At 54.1% G+C, this 18744-nt stretch overlaps 1 protein-coding gene across 1 annotated transcript in view; it reads left to right on the top strand.

The window, feature by feature from the left end:
- LOC140425497 (nucleotide-binding oligomerization domain-containing protein 1-like) overlaps nucleotides 1–18744 on the top strand; it is a 47082-nt gene that overhangs the window by 25010 nt on the left and 3328 nt on the right. Inside the window, exons 6-9 of the mRNA XM_072509825.1 lie at nucleotides 9425–9508; nucleotides 10913–10996; nucleotides 12329–12412; nucleotides 14029–14112. Coding sequence (XP_072365926.1) covers nucleotides 9425–9508; nucleotides 10913–10996; nucleotides 12329–12412; nucleotides 14029–14112 — 336 coding nt within the window. The remainder of the gene's footprint in view (nucleotides 1–9424; nucleotides 9509–10912; nucleotides 10997–12328; nucleotides 12413–14028; nucleotides 14113–18744) is intronic.

The following is an 18744-nucleotide window of genomic DNA, read 5'->3' as shown; positions in this document are numbered from 1 at the left end:
GCTGTCACCATAGCCTGTAGGCTAGTCCCCTTACAGGACGCCCTCTCTAATCTCTTCCACGCCGCTCCCTCCTCCTCTCCCATCCACTTACTCACCATTGAAATATTAGCGGCCCAATAATACTCACTTAGGCTCGGTAGTGCCAGCCCCCCCCCCCCATCCCTGCTACGCTGTAAGAATCCCTTCCTCACTCTCGGGGTCTTCCCGGCCCACACAAAACCCATGATGCTCTTTTCAATCCTTTTTAAAAAAGCCTTCGTGATCACCACCGGGAGGCACTGAAACACAAAGAGGAATCTCGGGAGGACCACCATCTTAACCGCCTGCACCCTCCCTGCCAGTGACAGGGATACCATATCCCATCTCTTAAAATCCTCCTCCATTTGTTCCACCAACCGCGTTAAATTTAACCTATGCAATGTGCCCCAATTCTTGGCTATCTGGATCCCCAGGTAACGAAAGTCCCCTGTTACCTTCCTCAACGGTAGGTCCTCTATTTCTCTACTCTGCTCCCCTGGATGCACCACAAACAACTCACTTTTCCCCATGTTCAATTTATACCCTGAAAAATCCCCAAACTCCCCAAGTATCCGCATTATTTCTGGCATCCCCTCCGCCGGGTCTGCCACGTATAGTAGCAAATCGTCCGCATACAAAGATCCCCGGTGTTCTTCTCCTCCTCTAAGTACTCCCCTCCACTTCTTGGAACCCCTCAACGCTATCGCCAGGGGCTCAATCGCCAGTGCAAACAATAATGGGGACAGAGGGCATCCCTGCCTTGTCCCTCTATGGAGCCGAAAATATGCAGATCCCCGTCCATTCGTGACCACGCTCGCCATCGGGGCCCTATACAACAGCTGCACCCATCTAACATACCCCTCTCCAAAACCAAATCTCCTCAACACCTCCCACAAATAATCCCACTCCACTCTATCAAATGCTTTCTCGGCATCCATCGCCACTACTATCTCCGTTTCCCCCTCTGGTGGGGCCATCATCATTACCCCTAACAGCCTCCGTATATTCGTGTTCAGCTGTCTCCCCTTCACAAACCCAGTTTGGTCCTCGTGGACCACCCCCGGGACACATTCCTCTATTCTCATTGCCATTACCTTGGCCAGGATCTTGGCATCTACATTTAGGAGGGAAATAGGTCTATAGGACCCGCATTGTAGCAGGTCCTTTTCCTCCTTCAAGAGAAGCGATATCGTTGCTTCAGACATAGCCGGGGGCAGTTGTCCCCTTTCCTTTGCCTCATTAAAGGTCCCCGTCAATACCGGGGCGAGCAAGTCCACATATTTTCTATAGAATTCGACTGGGAATCCATCCGGTCCCAGGGCCTTTCCCGCCTGCATGCTCCTAATTCCTTACACCACTTCTTCTACCTCGATCTGTGCTCCCAGTCCCACCCTTTCCTGCTCTTCCACCTTGGGAAATTCCAGCCGATCCAAGAAGCCCATCATTCTCTCCCTCCCATCCGGGGGTTGAGCTTCATATAATTTTTTATAAAATGTCTTGAACACTCCATTCACTCTCTCCGCTCCCCGCTCCATCTCTCCTTCCTCATCCCTCACTCCCCCTATTTCCCTCGCTGCTCCCCTTTTCCTCAATTGGTGTGCCAGCAACCTGCTCGCCTTCTCCCCATATTCGTACTGTACACCCTGTGCCTTCCTCCATTGTGCCTCTGCAGTGCCCGTAGTCAGCAAGTCAAATTCTACATGTAGCCTTTGCCTTTCCCTGTACAGTCCCTCCTCCGGTGCTTCCGCATATTGTCTGTCCACCCTCAAAAGTTCTTGCAGCAACCGCTCCCGTTCCTTACTCTCCTGCTTCCCTTTATGTGCCCTTATTGATATCAGCTCCCCTCTAACCACCGCCTTCAACGCCTCCCAGACCACTCCCACCTGGACCTCCCCATTATCATTGAGTTCCAAGTACTTTTCAATGCACATCCTCACCCTTAGACACACCCCCTCATCTGCCATTAGTCCCATGTCCATTCTCCAGGGTGGGCGCCCTCCTGTTTCCTCCCCTATCTCCAAGTCTACCCAGTGTGGAGCGTGATCCGAAATGGCTATAGCCGTATACTCCGTTCCCCTCACCTTCGGGATCAACGCCCTTCCCAGCACAAAAAAGTCTATTCGCGAGTAGACTTTATGGACATAGGAGAAAAACGAGAACTCCTTACTCCTAGGTCTGCCAAATCTCCACGGGTCTACACCTCCCATCTGCTCCATAAAATCTTTAAGTACCTTGGCTGCTGCCGGCCTCCTTCCAGTCCTGGACTTCGACCTATCCAGCCCTGGTTCCAACACCGTATTAAAATCTCCCCCCATTATCAGCTTTCCCATCTCTAGGTCCGGAATGCGTCCTAGCATCCGCCTCATAAAATTGGCATCATCCCAGTTCGGGGCATATACGTTTACCAAAACCACCGTCTCCCCCTGTAGTTTGCCACTCACCATCACGTATCTGCCCCCGTTATCCGCCACTATAGTCTTTGCCTCGAACATTACCCGCTTCCCCACTAATATAGCCACCCCCCTGTTTTTCGCATCTAGCCCCGAATGGAACACCTGCCCCACCCATCCTTTGCGTAGCCTAACCTGGTCTATCAGTTTCAGGTGCGTTTCCTGTAACATAACCACATCTGCCTTAAGTTTCTTAAGGTGTGCGAGTACCCGTGCCCTCTTTATCGGCCCGTTCAGCCCTCTCACGTTCCACGTGATCAGCCGGGTTGGGGGGCTTCCTACCCCCCCCCTTGTCGATTAGCCATCCCCTTTTTCCAGCTCCTCACCCGGTTCCCACGCAGCTGTATCTCCCCCAGGCGGTGCCCCCCCGCCCATCCCCTCCCATACCAGCTCCCCCCTCTCCCCAGCAGCAGCAACCCAGTAATTCCCCCCTCCCACCCCCCCCCCCCGCTAGATCCCCCGCTAGCGTAATTACTCCCCCCATGTTGCTCCCAGAAGTCAGCAAACTCTGGCCGACCTCGGCTTCCCCCCGTGACCTCGGCTCGCACCGTGCGACGCCCCCTCCTTCCTGATTCTCTATTCCCGCCATGATTATCATAGCGCGGGAACCAAGCCCGCGCTTCTCCCTTGGCCCCGCCCTCAATGGCCAACGCCCCATCTCCTCCACCTCCCCTCCTCCCCCCATCACCACCTGTGGAAGAGAGAAAAGTTACCACATCGCAGGATTAGTACATAAAACTCCTCTTTCCCCCCTTTTTAACCCCCCTCTTTGCCCCCCACATTCGCCCCACCACTTTGTTCAAACGTTCTTTTTAATAACCCGCTCATTCCAGTTTTTCTTCCACAATAAAAGTCCACGCTTCATCCGCCGTCTCAAAGTAGTGGTGCCTCCCTCGATATGTGACCCACAGTCTTGCCGGTTGCTGCATTCCAAATTTTATCTTCTTTTTATGAAGCACCGCCTTGGCCCGATTAAAGCTCGCCCTCCTTCTCGCCACCTCCGCACTCCAGTCTTGATAAACGCGGATCACCGCGTTCTCCCATTTACTGCTCCGAGTTTTCTTTGCCCATCTAAGGACCATTTCTCTATCCTTAAAACGGAGGAATCTCACCACTATGGCTCTGGGAATTTCTCCTCCTCTTGGCCCTCGCGCCATCACTCGGTATGCTCCCTCCACTCCAACGGACCCACCACTATTACCCACCATCCGCTGCCATTAACGTGTGCAGCATCATGCTCACATATGCCCCGACGTCCGCTCCCTCCACACCTTCAGGAAGACCAAGAATCCTCAGGTTGTTCCTCCTTGCGTTGTTCTCCAGTGCCTCCAACCTTTCCACACATCGTTTCTGATGTGCCTCATGCATCTCCGTCTTCACCACCAGGCCCTGTATGTCGTCCTCATTCTCGGCTGCCTTTGCCTTCACGACCCGAAGCTCCCGCTCCTGGGTCTTTTGTTCCTCCTTTAGCCCTTCGATCGCCTGTAGTATCGGGGCCAACAGCTCTTTCTTCATTTCCTTTTTGAGCTCTTCCACACAGCATTTCAAGAACTCTTGTTGTTCAGGGCCCCATGTTAAACTGCCACCTTCCGACGCCATCTTGGTTTTTGCTTGCCTTCCTTGCCGCTGTTCTAAAGGATCCACTGCAATCCGGCCACTTTCTCCTCCTTTTTTCATCCGTATCCGGGGGGATTCCCTTCTGGTTTACTGCACAGTGTTTTTAGCCGTCAAAATTGCCGTTGGGGCTCCTATCAAGAGCCCAAAAGTCCGTTTCACCGGGAGCTGCCGAAACGTGCGACTCAGCTGGTCATCGCCGCACCCGGAAGTCGTGGCCCGGGGGGATGTTGATGGCGGCCCAGGGGGAACGGGGCAGACTCACCTGGGGCTGAGGTAAGATCACCCCTCACACACACACTTGCGCTCAACGTACATGACACCCCCGCACGCTTTGGACAGAGCACAAAGGCAGCTTCTGTAGGTGTAACATTGACTTTAATAACCAAAGGAGTTCATGCACGTGCCCTAGCCCCTAAAACTCATCTGTGCCCTGCACCCGTGCCAACTTACTCAGTGTCTAATTGTTTGGCCTTACGGGCCCTTTGACTACGTCTACGTGGTTCCCCAGACGGTACAGCAGAACTGGAGGTGGACTCCTGTGATTCCTGCCCTCTGACACTGGATCCCTTTGGCGGCCGTTTCCTGGGGCGTCCTGGCCTAGATGGGCCAGGCTGCGGCCCGGGCGACTGGGATGGCGAGCTGCCAGCCTGTCCTGCCCGTTGCCCACCCAATGCACCTGGGACGGAAGGGGGGAGTCCGAGGTGTTGCGGTGTTCCCGGACCTCCCCTACAGGGGGACCCGGGACGGACCACACCACCTCCTCCTCCCTCGGGGTGCCCGATAGCCCCCAGGCCTCTACATGGGTGGGGGATGCGAATGGACTGGCCATCCAACGCCCCCCCGGCATCTGGCGCTGCCAGTCCTGGAGGCCCGTGCTGGTATCGACAGGGGTCTGCAGGTTTGCAGCCATGGAGCCCAGGGGGTTGGCAAACCCTGTCTGTGACAGTGCGACGCCAGCTCGCACATGGCCACTGGCGCCGATGCCCTCAGCGATGGCCTGCAGAGACTGGGCCATGGCCTGCAGAGACTGGGCCATGGCCTGCTGAGACTGGGCTATGGTGTTGAGCGCCCCTGCCATCTGGCGCTGGCACTGGCTCATGGCCTCCTGTGAGAGGACAGCCATGTCCTGGGCCACAGACGCCGCCTGCACGGAAAGTCCCAGGCCTCGCAAACCGTTCCCCATGTCTGACACCGTCGCACCCATTGCCTCCACCGCGGACGCCACCCGTGCGGTGTCGGCCTGGGTGGCACGTATGACCGGCACCACTTCCAGCTCCTGGACACGGGTGGACTCCTCCACCTGCGACTGCAGCCGCCGCAAGATGGCCGTCACCCTCTTCGCTCGTCTCCGGGTCAGTGGTTGCATCGGATCTATGTGTGGGTGTGGTAACTCCAGGAACCCGGGATCCATCTGGGCGGCAGATGTTCGCTTGCGCTGGGCTGCCCTCCGACCGCCCGGCCCCTCTGCTGCTCCTACCTCCACCTGCTGTACCGGGACGGCTGTGTTGTGCGCACCAGTGAGTGTACCAGACGCCTCATCACTAACGTGCCCAACCGAGGTGAGTGTTTCTGCGATGGTGGAGGGTGTTTGTGACAGCAGTGGCGTTGTGTCATGCTCTTCGTCCCACTCTGAGTCCATGGCACTTTGGGGTGGGGGTTCGTTTCCACCCATCCATTCTGAGTCACTGTCCGGTATTTCGTCTTCCTGGGTAGTGCTGTCCCGGGTAGGGGTGTCCTGGGCAGTGCTGTCCCAGGTAGTGGTGTCCTGGGTAGTGGTGTCCTGGGTAGTGGTGTCCTGGGTAGTGGTGTCCTGGCTCGGATGTGACGGGGGCCTGTGGCTGCCCCCCTCGTTGCTGGGTGGTCGCTCCCGCACGTGACGGGGGTGTCGTCTCCCTGTTGCTCCAGGTCTCTCCGTCTCCCGTGGTGTGCGAGGGGCATCCTGCGGGCGTCGCATGCTGGAGGGTCCGGGTCTCTCTGTCCCCCGTGGCCTCCGAGGGGCATCCTGCGGGCGTCGCATGCTGGAGGGTCCGGGTCTCTCTGTCTCCCGTGGCCTCCGAGGGGCATCCTGCGGGCGTCGCATGCTGGAGGGTCCGGGTCTCTCTGTCTCCTGTGGCCTCCGAGGGGCATCCTGCGGGCGTCGCATGCTGGAGGGTCCGGGTCTCTCCGTCTCCCGTGGCCTCGGAGGGGCATTCTGCGGGCGGTCTGCATCTGCGGGGATGGGTGCCTGGACGTTTGGTCCTGCGATACACAATGAAGCATGCATGGTTAGACATCAGGCAGTGATCAGGTGATATGGGGGAGGGGGATATAGGGGAGGGGGGATATGGGGACGGGCTGTCGGTGGCTCACTTGCTAGTACGCCCCCGACCTCTGCATCAGCAACCTCCCGGTCGTCAGGTCCGCCAGCCAGTTCCAGGGCCCTTTCCTCGTGTTCGGTCAGTGGCCTCTCATCAGCGGGGCCTCCTCCAGCCATCACATGCTCCCTATTGTTGTGTGCGCGCTTCTCCTGTGGGTGGGGGGGGGATGGGGGTGGTGGCAGGGGTAAAAGGCAACACTGTTAGGCAGGTATATGAATGCACGCCATCGGTTTCGCGTGCATTGCAGAGGTTAAGGTTAGGGCTGGATTCACTTGGGGATATGGGGGATACGGGGGAGGGGGGATATGGGAGAGGGGGGATATGGGGGAGGGGGGATATGGGGGAGGGGGTATATGGGGGATATGGGGAGGAGGATATGGGGGGGATATGGGGGAGGGGGGATATGGGGGAGGGGGGATATGGGGGAGGGGGATATGGGGGAGGGGGGATATGGGTGAGGTGGGGATATGGGGGAGGGGGGATATGGGTGAGGGGGGATATGGGGATATGGGGGAGGGGGGTATGGGGGAGGGGGGATATGGGGGAGGGGGGATATGGGGGATATGGGGGAGGGGGGATATGGGGGAGGGGGATATGGGGGATATGGGGGAGGGGGGATATGGGGAGGGGGATATGGGGGAGGGGGGATATGGGGGAGGGGGATATGGGGGAGGGGGGATATGGGGGATATGGGGAGGGGGGATATGGGGGAGGGGGGTTATGGGGGAGGGGGGATATGGGGGAGGGGGGATATGGGGGATATGGGGGAGGGCGGATATGGGGAGGGGGGGTTATGGGGGATATGGGGGAGGGGGATATGGGGGATATGGGGGAGGGGGGATGTGGGGGAGGGGGGGATATGGGGGAGGGGGAATATGGGGAGGCACACCCTGCCTGCTCTGACGAGGTCGTTCACCTTCTTGTGGCACTGGGTGCCTGTCCGTGGTGTCAGGACCGCAGCGGTGACGGCCTCTGCCACTTCCCTCCACAGACGCCGGCTGTGGCGTGGGGCAACTCTGCGGCCTTGCCCGGGATACAGGGCGTCCCTCCTCTGCTGCACTGCGTCAAGGAGAGCCTCTACATCCCGTGACTCGAACCTCGGGGCTGAGCGGCGGCCAGCCATCCAGTCGGGTGTTCCGGTTGGGTGTTCCGGTCGGGTGGGGGGGAGCAGTGCGGCCTTATGAGCCATCACGCCGTGCGGCGCGTATGACGCTGCACGGCGTGAACCATGTGCGCAAGCGCTGATCCCGTTATGTCGCTGCTAGCCCATTTTGGGCCGGAGACTTTCGACCCATTTTTCCGACGTGATGCAAGTCGGAATTGCGCCGTTTTTTGCGCCGATCGGCGGACTTTGCACCGATAACGGAGAATTTTGCCCCAGAAGATCATGGGCGGGATTCTCCGCCCCCCCCGCCCCCCGCCGGGTCGGAGAATCGCCGGGGGGGGCAGCGTGAATCCCGCCCCTCCGGCTGCCAATTTCTCTGGCGCCGGGGATTTGGCGGGGGTGGGAATCACACTACGACGGTCGGCGGCTGCTGGCAGCGCCCCCCCCCCCCCCCGGTGATTGTCCGGCCCGCGATGGGCCGAGTGGCCGCCCGTTTTCAGCCGGTCCTGCCGCCGTAAATTAGAGTAGGTACTTACCGGCGGGACCTGGTGGCGCGGGCGGCCTCCAGGGTCCTCGGAGTGATCTGGCCCCGGGCGGTGCCCCCCATGGTGTCCTGACCCGCGGGCGGGTCTGTGCTGTGGGGGTACTCTATTCCTCCGCATCGGCCGCTGTGGTCCTCCACCATGGCCGACGCAGAGAAGATCAACTCCTGCGCATGCGCTGTGATGACACCAGCACACGGTGCCGCTCCCACGCATGTGCCAACACGCGCTGGCTGGCGGAGGCCCTTCGGCACTGGTTGTTGTGGCGCCAAGCCCCTTCCCCACCGGCCGGCGCGGCTCAAACCACTACGGGGCCGGCCTAGCCCCTGAAGGTACGGAGGATTCCGCACCTTTGGAGCGGCCTGGCGCCGGAGTGGTTTATGCCACTCCTCGGCGCCAGGACCCCTGCCCTGCCGGATAGGGGAGAATCCCGCCCCATAAGCGGGATTCTCCGACCCCCCCCGCCGGGTCGGAGAATCCCTGGGGGGTGGGGCGAATCCCGCCCCGCCGCCGGCTGCTGTATTCTCGGGTGCCGGTTTTCGGGCAAGGGCAGGGTTCACACCACGCCGGTCGGGGTCCATTGGCAGCGGCCCTCCCTGGCAATTTTCCGGGCCCCAATTGGCCAAGCAGTCGCCCGTTTCTGGCCAGTCCCGCCGGCATTGATTAGACATGGTCCCACAAGGCGGGACCTGGCAGGTAAGTCGGCTGGTGCGGTCCTCCAGGGGGCTTGGGGGGATCCGACCCCGGGAGAGGGGCCCCCACGGTGGCCTGGCCCGCGATCGGGGCCCACGGATCTGCAGGTGGGCCTGTGCCATTGGGGCTCTCCTTCCTTCCGCGCCAGCCCCTGTAGGGCTCCGCCATGGCCGGCAAGGAGCGGACAACCTCCTGCACCTGTGACAATATGCCAGCCGGTCTGCGCATGCGCGGAACCATACCGACGGTTCCGCGCATGAGCGCCATCACGGCGGCCCTTTGGTGCATGCGCTAACTCGCAAAGTCCTTCAGCGCCGGCTGGCGCAGCGCCAACCCCTCCGCCGTCCACCTAGCCCCCGGATGTGCAGAGAATTCCACACTTTCAGGGGCTGTTAACGCCGGAGTGGTTCGCGCCAGTTTTCCCGCCGGCTTAGGGACTTAGTCCCGCGAACGGAGAATCTCGCCCCATAAATTTTAAGCCAAATTTCAGGGGCTTGAGCATTCCTGGTGCAATGGTGAGAGAAACAAAAAAAGAAAATACTTGCTGTATCTCGTAGGAATGAATTGCCTACCATGTTATATTACCTCAGCTAGTTTTCCAAGTGAGCTTTCAGTGACCGTCAGCCTTGAATTGAATTGCAGGATGTGGGGGAATCGGATCGGAGACGCAGGCGCTGTTGCCTTTGCTGAAGCGATAAGAAACCATCCTTCAATAAGAGAGCTCAGGTAATTATATTGCTCGCAGCATTTGGATGGCATAAATCAGGCAAAGTCTGAAAATGAGTCAATGCACGCACCCACTGAGATTAACTCTCACAAGACTAGGAGACCATCTTGATTTACACTTAATTAATATATTTTTTCTATTCACTATCATCCTGGCTTATCTCTCTTGATAAATTCCAACAAATCCTGGCTCATTCAAAACTCTGCCTTCCTCCAATTCTGCGCACTTGCACTTCCCCGATTTCCTTCACACCGACAGGAGCAGCCATGCCCTCAGCTGTCTAGGCCTCAAGTTCTAGAAGTCGTCCACTAAAGCTCCCTATCTCCTACCTGTACTTTTGTGGTGCCCCTTAAAACCTACTTTTTTGACCAAACATTTGGTCATCTGTCCAGATGTCTCCTGAAACGGCTTGGTGTCAAATTTTACATGCTCAAACTCCTGTGAAGCACCTTGGGATGTTTTACTATGTTAAAAGACTTATAGTTGTTGCTCACATTCAAAGCGTGGGCGTCTTCCCAACACTCCTGTTACTTTTTAACGGTGAGAAAGCGTTTTCTCTGAAGAGAAAAGCCTCCTAGAAATCTCGAACCTGCACTGTTACCATTTTCCCTTCTCCGAGTGAGATGTGCATCTAGCACTAACAATTACCCTTAAATGTGATGTCCACTGCAAGAGATGCTTGTTCATTTGCCTGGCTCCATCCAAAACCTGGAAATTTCAGACTAATACATACAGGCTTAAATTAATACTTAGATTTATTTACAGGTTGATGAATACATAGAGAGGCTTTGGGACTAAGCAAGAAATACAATGCTTAAAAGCAATTACATTAAATGTATCTACAAGGCATAATTCTTGTACAGTTCGATAGGACTTTGCGAGCAGCAATCTTCTACATACACATTCACAGTATGGCATTGTATATAAGCAGTATAAATCTCAGTTCATCTAGTAAAAAAATGAGAAAATTCCACAATATGTAGGTAGCCTGAAGGTCTTTGAAATCCAAGTTGATTTGGCAACCATAATTGGGAAAATATATTGGTGCAAACCAGTACATAAAATAAAGATGACCTTCTGTCTCTGAGTTCTCCTATTCTTTGATCTTCATGCCCCCTGACCTCATTGCTCTCAGCTCTTCCTGGTAGTATCCTAAACCACTCAGATATTACCTACTGTTTCCTATTGTCTCGCAAAGCTCCTTTAGTTTTAACTACCTGGCATTTAGGTTAAAGTGTCAGAACAGTCAACAGCACATCATTCTGCCACCTGGACAGAACTCTTGCCATTTTCTGTACCCATGGGCACTGTTTGTCTGAGGGAATTGAAAAACAATTCTATTGAGTGTAATTTTGCGAATGATCTAAATTGCACCATTTAATTAAATACATTTTTTTTCACAGTCTTGCAGGAAACCACATTTCCACAGAGGGAGGTAAACGTTTAGCTGCAGCACTGGAAGACAACCGTTCCCTGAAGATACTCTGGTATTAGTTTTAGTGGTGTACTTTGTGGGATTAAGCCTCCAGCTCAGCTGGAATGTAATTCCCTTCTGGGATGTAAGCGTCAGTTTAGGCCTTAAACGGACATGGGTGGATTAACTGATCACAAGGTTGGCAGCCTCAGTCAATGGGCAATGGAGAATTGTCTGGCTGGTGCAATAGCAGCTAATGGTTTGAAGTCGCATCAGATACTTATTACTAGAGCAGAGCAGAAGAGGTTTTCTTCACACAAAGGGGGGGTGGAAATCTGAAACTCTCTTCCCCCCCACCAAACCAAAACACTCAAGACAGGGTCAATTGAAAATTTCAAAACTCAGATTTTACTTTGGCCAAGGTATTAAGAATATGGAGCCAAGTGGGGTAAGTAAGATGTCGATCAGTCGTGAATGGCAGACTAGGCCTGAGGGCCTGGATGGCCTAATCCTATCCCTATGTCCCAATTGTATCTCTAGTTGACCTTTACCTAGCTTGTAGTATTTGAGGAGCATTGAAATCATTTGCAAAAGATTGTTCACCAAAAATTCCTGGAGTATTCGTTTTGGTGCTGTAGTGTGTTATGAACAATTCCCTCATAATTTTCATTTAAAAAGAAAGCTTCTCCCTGTTCATCGCCTGGAAATGAAGTCTGTCCATGCTGTATTATCACATGCATGATGTTATCACGATTTGTACAGCATACATGCTAACATCGCAGATGCAATGCGTACATCTCTTTCCTAGGAAGATAGAGAAAGCTCAGCATCTAACATTAGGGTAAGTTGGAAAATCAAATATTTGCACTATCAAATCCCACATCCTAGCCTCCAAAATTGCAATGTTATGTTCTGTACTTGTCCATGTAACAGTTCATTACTGAAATCAGGAATCGCTTCTTCGCACAAAGGTTCATAGGAATTTGCTCTTATCCCTCTCAAGGCTGTAGATACTGGAGACTAATTGAAAATTTCAAGGCAAAGATCAATAGATTTTAGGTATAAGATAGCCCAAGAGGTACAGGGCAAATAAATGGATTTAAGATACAGATCAGCATAATCCAATAGAAAAGCAGAACAGACTCAATGGTCTGAATGAACTATTCTTGTTCCTAATGCTCTCTTCTCCAAATGTCTTTGCTATGCAATAAAAAAGAGAAACTATTACTGAAAGAAATCACATTAGAACAATGAAAATTGGCCTTTCAGAGATGGTATTTTTCAAATGTTTCCAAACTTTACCCAACACTTATGCTTAAATCCCCTTATGTCCTCTCCGTGCTAAATCTTAGCGAGCCATGGTAGAGTTCAGTAATATTCTGGAAATGTGATTTTTCTAAATTAGGCTTACAGCGAATGAATTGGATGATGAAGCAGCGAGGTGCTTTGCAGATGTCCTCTTGGTAAACAGGAGCCTACAAACGTTGTGGTATGTGTTTCAGATATGTTTAGTTTATTTGTGTCTTTATATGAATCTTTGAAAACCGTAGCAGGGGAGGGAAAAAGATTCTGTTGAGAAAGCAAGAAAGGACTTGCATTTGTGTGGCACCTTTTATAACCTCAGGACATCCCAATGTATTTCACAGTCAATATGTCTCACTATTGAATTGTTAGAAATGGCGTGCTTAGTGCCTACTGTAACCCCAAATCATTTGATGCATTAGAGAGGTTTAGTGGTGCAATGGTTAGCACTGGTGCCTACGGCACTGAGGACCTGGGTTCGATCCCGGCCCTGGGCCACAGTCTGTGTGGAGTTTGCACATTCTCCCCATGTCTGCATGAGTTTCACCCCTACAACCCAAAGATATGCGGGGTAGGTAGATTGGCCATGCTAAATTGCCCCTGAATTGGAAAAAAACTTGATACTATTCACTTCGGCTTGTTCTTGGCCTCATTGCACATTCTCAAGGTAACTAGTGAGTTAGCATACCTGCTTTGGCCTGGAATACACAGATCAATTGATATGTTATAACTAGCACCTTTAAATTGACTTTAATACAAACTGATATTGGTTAGCACTATTTGGGAGTGATTTAAGCAATTGTTCAATTAGAATATGGGCTTTTTATCTATATTTTTGGGTTCTAGGGTTGATCCAATGACCACACTGCGCCCTAATCTCATTCACCACTGTCCTCCATGGAAGGAAATATGCCATCTTCACCCAGTCTGGCCTCTATGTGACTCCAGACCCACAGCAATATGATGGACTCAATTGTTCTCTGAAAAGCCCTAGAAAGTCACTTAGTTGTACTCAAGAAGGCAGCTCATCGGCATTTTCTGAAGAGCAGCGATTGGCAGCCACTGGTCTTGTCATCATTGCATACAATACATGAAATAATAAAAAAAGGTTCAGTATTTGGTCACCATTCAATCGCAAATTCAGTTTCACATTTCGTCCTTGAGTGACATCACAGGAGGTTAGCAAATTGGTCAAAATGAAATCTAATATTTGCAGCATCTGAATTAGCATTAACATTGCGAAGCAGACTACAAGAGTCAGAAACAGTGGGATACAGCAGATACAGAATGGTTTTTGTGCAAGTTTAGATGACTCAATGGAAGGCCACAGGGTGTAGAGGACGCACAATGGGGAACAGAAGGGGAGCGAGGACATAGAGTGAGGAACAGAGGGATGCAGAGGGCACACAATGAGATATAGAGGACAAGTGTTGGGGGCAAAAGATATAGTGGGGCAACAGTGGGGGAAATGAGAAAAGAGGATGAAATTGGGGGACAATGAGATAATGAGGAGACACAATGAGGACAATTAGGTGCGGAGGACACACAGTGGGAGTTATTGTGGGCCACAATCGATGCATAATGAAGACGTGGGATAAAAGACGACATTGAGGTAAAATTAAGCAAAAGGCCTCAGCTAAAGAGATAATCAACATTATCGAGTATATTTACTACATGTCCATCACAGTACCAATATCTGCATGGTCTATAGTTTATTGCCCAAGTGGATAAAGCTCACCACAAGGGAGGCAGGCCATCAAATGGGGCACAATAGAATGAAATTAAAATACTTATTTTTTCCAGGTTGGTTGAGAATAACATTACTTTGCTTGGAGCAAATCATCTCATTGAAGCACTGAGAGAAAACAGCTCCATGCAAGAGATCTGGTAAGAGCAGCTCTTTAAAACTGTGCGATACATCATGAAGGCATCTAATGGTTTCCCTACTGAATTACCCTGTTCTCTGAGCTTAGATTAATCACATGACTGAAATTATTCAAAGGAGCTGACAGCTATCTAAAACGTGTTTTGGTCTTCAACTTGTAGCAAAAAGCATTTTCTTGTCAAAGTTTTAAAACCTGCAACAGGGGAGAGGAAGGATGGTCGGGATTCTCTGTTTGGGAGACTAAATTCCCGATTCAGCCATTGCCAGGCATAACGGGTGAATACGGTGAGAGCCCCAAATCAGGCTCCGCACCGGGTCGATTGTGAATCACCTGATGTGACCTGGATCATGCTATCGCTGGGCATTATCCAGATCAGCATATTTAAATGAGCCATTCCCAGACACCACTTTCACCTGGCAACTGGGAGTCAACATGGACCAGGCGGATGGCACCTCGGTGGGCGGGGGGGGGGGTCTCGCAGGCCATTAGAGACCCCTGGGTGGTCAGGTACAGGGCAGGGTAGTACCCTGGCTCTCCCCCTGACACCTGGGCATTGCCACCATGGCAACGCCACACGGGCACCCTGGCAGTGCCACAGTTCCCACGTGCCACATTGGCACTGCCAGGATCCGGACCCAGGGAGGCCTTGCCCATGAGAGGTGGAGTGAGAGGTCTTTCAGGGGCTGCGAAAAGGTTGGGGGGAGGGGTAGGTGAGGTCCAGAAAGCAGCGAGGGGGTGTCCTGAAAGAGTGTGGGGTGCAGAGAACAGGGCAACTGGTCAATATGACGCCCCAATTTGTGAGGAGCCGGTCCTGCTCGCCAGTGCAGGAAAAGAGCAAAGTGTGGCCTCGACAGGAAGAAACTCCCCAAGGCCCAAAGAATCCAGCAAAGTGCAGGTGAAAGCAAGGTGAATCTCGGTGCTACAACCATTGAGAAACACCGAGTCAAAAATGCCCAAACGTGGAATTAGATTTATGTTTGCTGAATAATGCCCGGGGCTGGATTGCATGAGCTTCATGTTCCCACTGGGGGGCGCTATTCAGGAAACAAGTCAGGAATTGCTGGTGGGACAGCATGAGCTGATTTGCTGGGGCTGGAATTGGTGCTGGAGAGCCTGACAAGCTGGAGCTGCTTATTAGCACTCCACTCTCCACACACTCTGGGCGCGATTCTCCACTCCCACGCCGGTTGGGAGAATCGCCTGGACCGCCAAAATTTCCAGGGACGCCGGTCCGACGCCCTCCCGCGATTCTCCCGAGCGGCGGGAACGGCCCAGTCGAGTTCCGCGGGCCGCAGGACGGGGAATCGCTGGAGACACCCAAAATGGCGATTCTCCGGCACCCGGCGGGTAGATGACGCGGCCCTGATACTGGCCCATTGTCAGGGCCTGAATCGGTCGGGACCGGGGCCGTTTTGCGCCGTCGTGAACCTCGACGGCGTTCATGACGGCGCGGCCACTTCGGCGTGGGAGTGGAGAATCGCGCCCTCTCACTCCAGCCAAGAGGATGGCACAAAGGAGACCTGCCCTGAGATTCCTGGAGACTGAGCTGGACAGAATGCTGGGTGCGAGGGAGGAGATGAGGGACACCCTCTTCCCCAGGTTGGGCAGAGACTAAAGCCTGCCACTGTCAACAGGACCTAGGATGAGGTGGCAGAGGCAGTCAGTGCTGCCAGCCTCACCAGGGGACTGCGATCCAGTGCCACAAAAAGATGAACAACCTCTTTAGGGCAGCTCAGGTGAGTCACCACCCCTGTGCCCCTGGCATCACTCCCATCCCTCACATCACCCCCCCCCACTCCTCCAGAGGCCAACCAAAACCCATCAGCCTGCATCTCTCTTCCATCCCATCCTCCACCAAACCCCAACACTATTATTGTCCTCTTTGGCCAGGTGCCTTACACAGATATATGCCACCAGTTACAGATCCCTGCCGCCCCTCCGTAGAACTCACCTCCATGCATCTCACCACGTCCTTTATCTGCCTCTTAGGACAAGGTGGCCCATAATCTCCGGGAGAGGCAGAAAGCCGGCGAGGGCATCCCAGACCTGAGACTCCAAGCCTCACCGGAGAAGAGGGAGAAGGAGATGGGAGAGCTGTCTCAGGGGCAGTGGCTGGCATGCAGCAACCAATGAGCTCCCAGTGCAAAATAATGTCCCTTTAGCAAGTGAGTCACCCCTCTCTCACATACCACTCCTTCTCATGATCTCACTGTGTCTCTTCTCTTGCAGGATCACCATCAGACGAGGCCGGGCAGTCCAGCCAGATCCCCAGCATTCCCCGGAGCACCAGTCCGGGGAAGACACCAACTTTTCATCACTGCTGTCACCTGCACCCTCCACCATCACAGAGACTATCACCTCATAGAATCATAGAATCCCTACATTGCAGAAGGAGGCCATCTGGCCTGGCAAGTCTGCACCTACCCTCTGAAAGAGCACCCTACTTAGGCCCACTCCCCTGCAAACCCGTAACCCCATCTAACCTTTGAGCACTAAGCGGCAATCCATCTAACCCTGCACATCTTTTGGACTGTGAGAGGAAACGGGAGCATCCGGAGGAAACCCACGCAGACACGGGGAGAAATGACAAATTCCTCACAGTCTACCAAGGCCGTAATTGAATCCGGGTCCCTGATGCTGAGGCAGCAGTGCTAACCACTGTGCCACTGTGCCTCAGTGGGGCATTTTTGTGAAGAGGCTCCTGGGTCACCTTCTGGTGCGCATGTCACACATGCTGCAGCACATCAGGTGGAGGCAGTGTCTCTTGAGGGAGCGGACATTTGGAGGGCTGCCCGATCCCAGGAAACAGCTGTAGTTCGGGCAGGTGTAGAACTTCTGGAAAGTATGATCCCATCATTGGTAAAATGCAGACACAGAGCCAGGATTTACAGGAGGGGGTGTCAGCAGCATTCCAGCACCTACAGGTGCAGCTGGAGGTGTTCAACTGCCTTCAGGCGCAGGAGATGGTGTCGACAATGCGTGCTTCCCAGACCAACACTGAACGGGAGGCTTCCGCAGTGGAAGGCCTGGGACAAGATGTCAGAGCCATGAGTCAAGACAACTAAGGCTTGGGGCAATCTGTGTGGTCGATGGCTGAGATGCAGGATGGGGGAGCTTAGTCAGAGGCAGACATGTCCCGGGCCATATGGACGTTGCACTCCAGAGCTTGGCCCAGTCACAAAGGGCCATGGTGGAGGGCATTGAAAGCATTGACCGGGCATTGACTGTCCTTGGCCAGTCACCTGACACTGGTACATCTGATGGGCAGAACGCAGAACAGGGTGGCACTTCGTCACCTGTGACACCCGAATTTGGCCATGCCTATCCAGGTCCAGGCCCTCCAGAGGTTTGGGTGAAAAGGGTACACCGGGTGGGGGTGTGAGAGGGTGTGAGGGTTTTTTGATGGGGGAGGTAGGGTGAGGAGGTGGTTGGAGGATGGCGCAGGGCAGGGCCCAGGACTCTTGAAATTCCCACCTGGGGTCACCCTCAGCGAGAGGTGGCAGGGAACATGGCCAGAAGTGTGAGGACCCCCCACCCCCACCGCCCCGGCTCCCAAAGGTTATACGGGCCTGCGAGATGGATTGGCTCACATGCAGGGATCACCCAGGAGGGCAGTGGAAGGTGATCCTAAAAGCAGGAGTCAGAATGTGTCAAACCATGAGGAGCACCAGAGCTCATCTCACAGCGAGTTGTCATCATCATCATCCTCTATTCTGCGGACAAGACCCACTGATATTGCAAACCCAGGGCCAACACCCTGTGGTGATGCTGGTGGGACCCTTGGAAGGGGGATGAGCTGGGGTGGTGGGATGGAGTGAAGGGCAGCGGGACAGGGATTGAGGAGCAAAGGGAGGAGGGATAGGGAAGGAGCAGTGAAGGGAGACGGGACAGTGAAGGTGCAGTGAAGGGAGGAGAAATGAAATGAAATGAAAATGACAGGGAACGTGGAGTGAAGGGAAGAGGGACAGGGAAGGTGGAGTGAAGGGAGGAGGAACAGAGACGGTGCAATGAAGGGAGGAGGGACAGGGAAGGTGGAGTGAAGGGAGGAGGGAGAGGGAAGGTGGAGTGAGGGGAGGAGGGAGAGGGAAGGTGGAGTGAAGGGAGGAGGGACAAGGAAGGTGGAGTGAAGGGATTGGGGAGAGGGAAGGTGGAGAGAAGGGAGGGGGGACAAAGAAGGTGGAGTGAAGGGAGGAGGGACAGGGAAGGTGGAGTGAAGGAAGGAGGGACAGGGAAGGCAGAGTGAGGGGAGGAGGGAGAGGGAAGGTGCAATGAAGGGAAGAGGGACAGGGAAGGTGCAGTGAAGGGAGGAGGGAGAGGAAGGGGGGAGTGAAGGGAGGAAGGACAAGGAAGGTGGAGTGAAGGGAGGAGGGAGATGGAAGGTGGAGTGAGGGGAGGAGGGAGAGGGAAGGTGGAGTGAAGGGAGGAGGGACAAGGAAGGTGGAGTGAGGGGAGGAGGGAGATGGAAGGTGGAGTGAAGGGAAGGGGGACAAAGAAGGTGGAGTGAAGGGAGGAGGGAGAGGGAAGGTGGAGTGAAGGGAGGAGGGAGAGGGAGGGTGGAGTGAAGGGAGGAGGGACAGGGAAAGCGGAGTGAGGGGAGGAGGGAGAGGGAAGGTGGAATGAAGGGAGGAGGGAC

This window comes from Scyliorhinus torazame, chromosome 6 (genome assembly GCF_047496885.1).
Source record: "Scyliorhinus torazame isolate Kashiwa2021f chromosome 6, sScyTor2.1, whole genome shotgun sequence".
NCBI lineage: Eukaryota > Metazoa > Chordata > Chondrichthyes > Carcharhiniformes > Scyliorhinidae > Scyliorhinus > Scyliorhinus torazame.
This window is presented reverse-complemented; position numbering and strand designations above follow the sequence as displayed.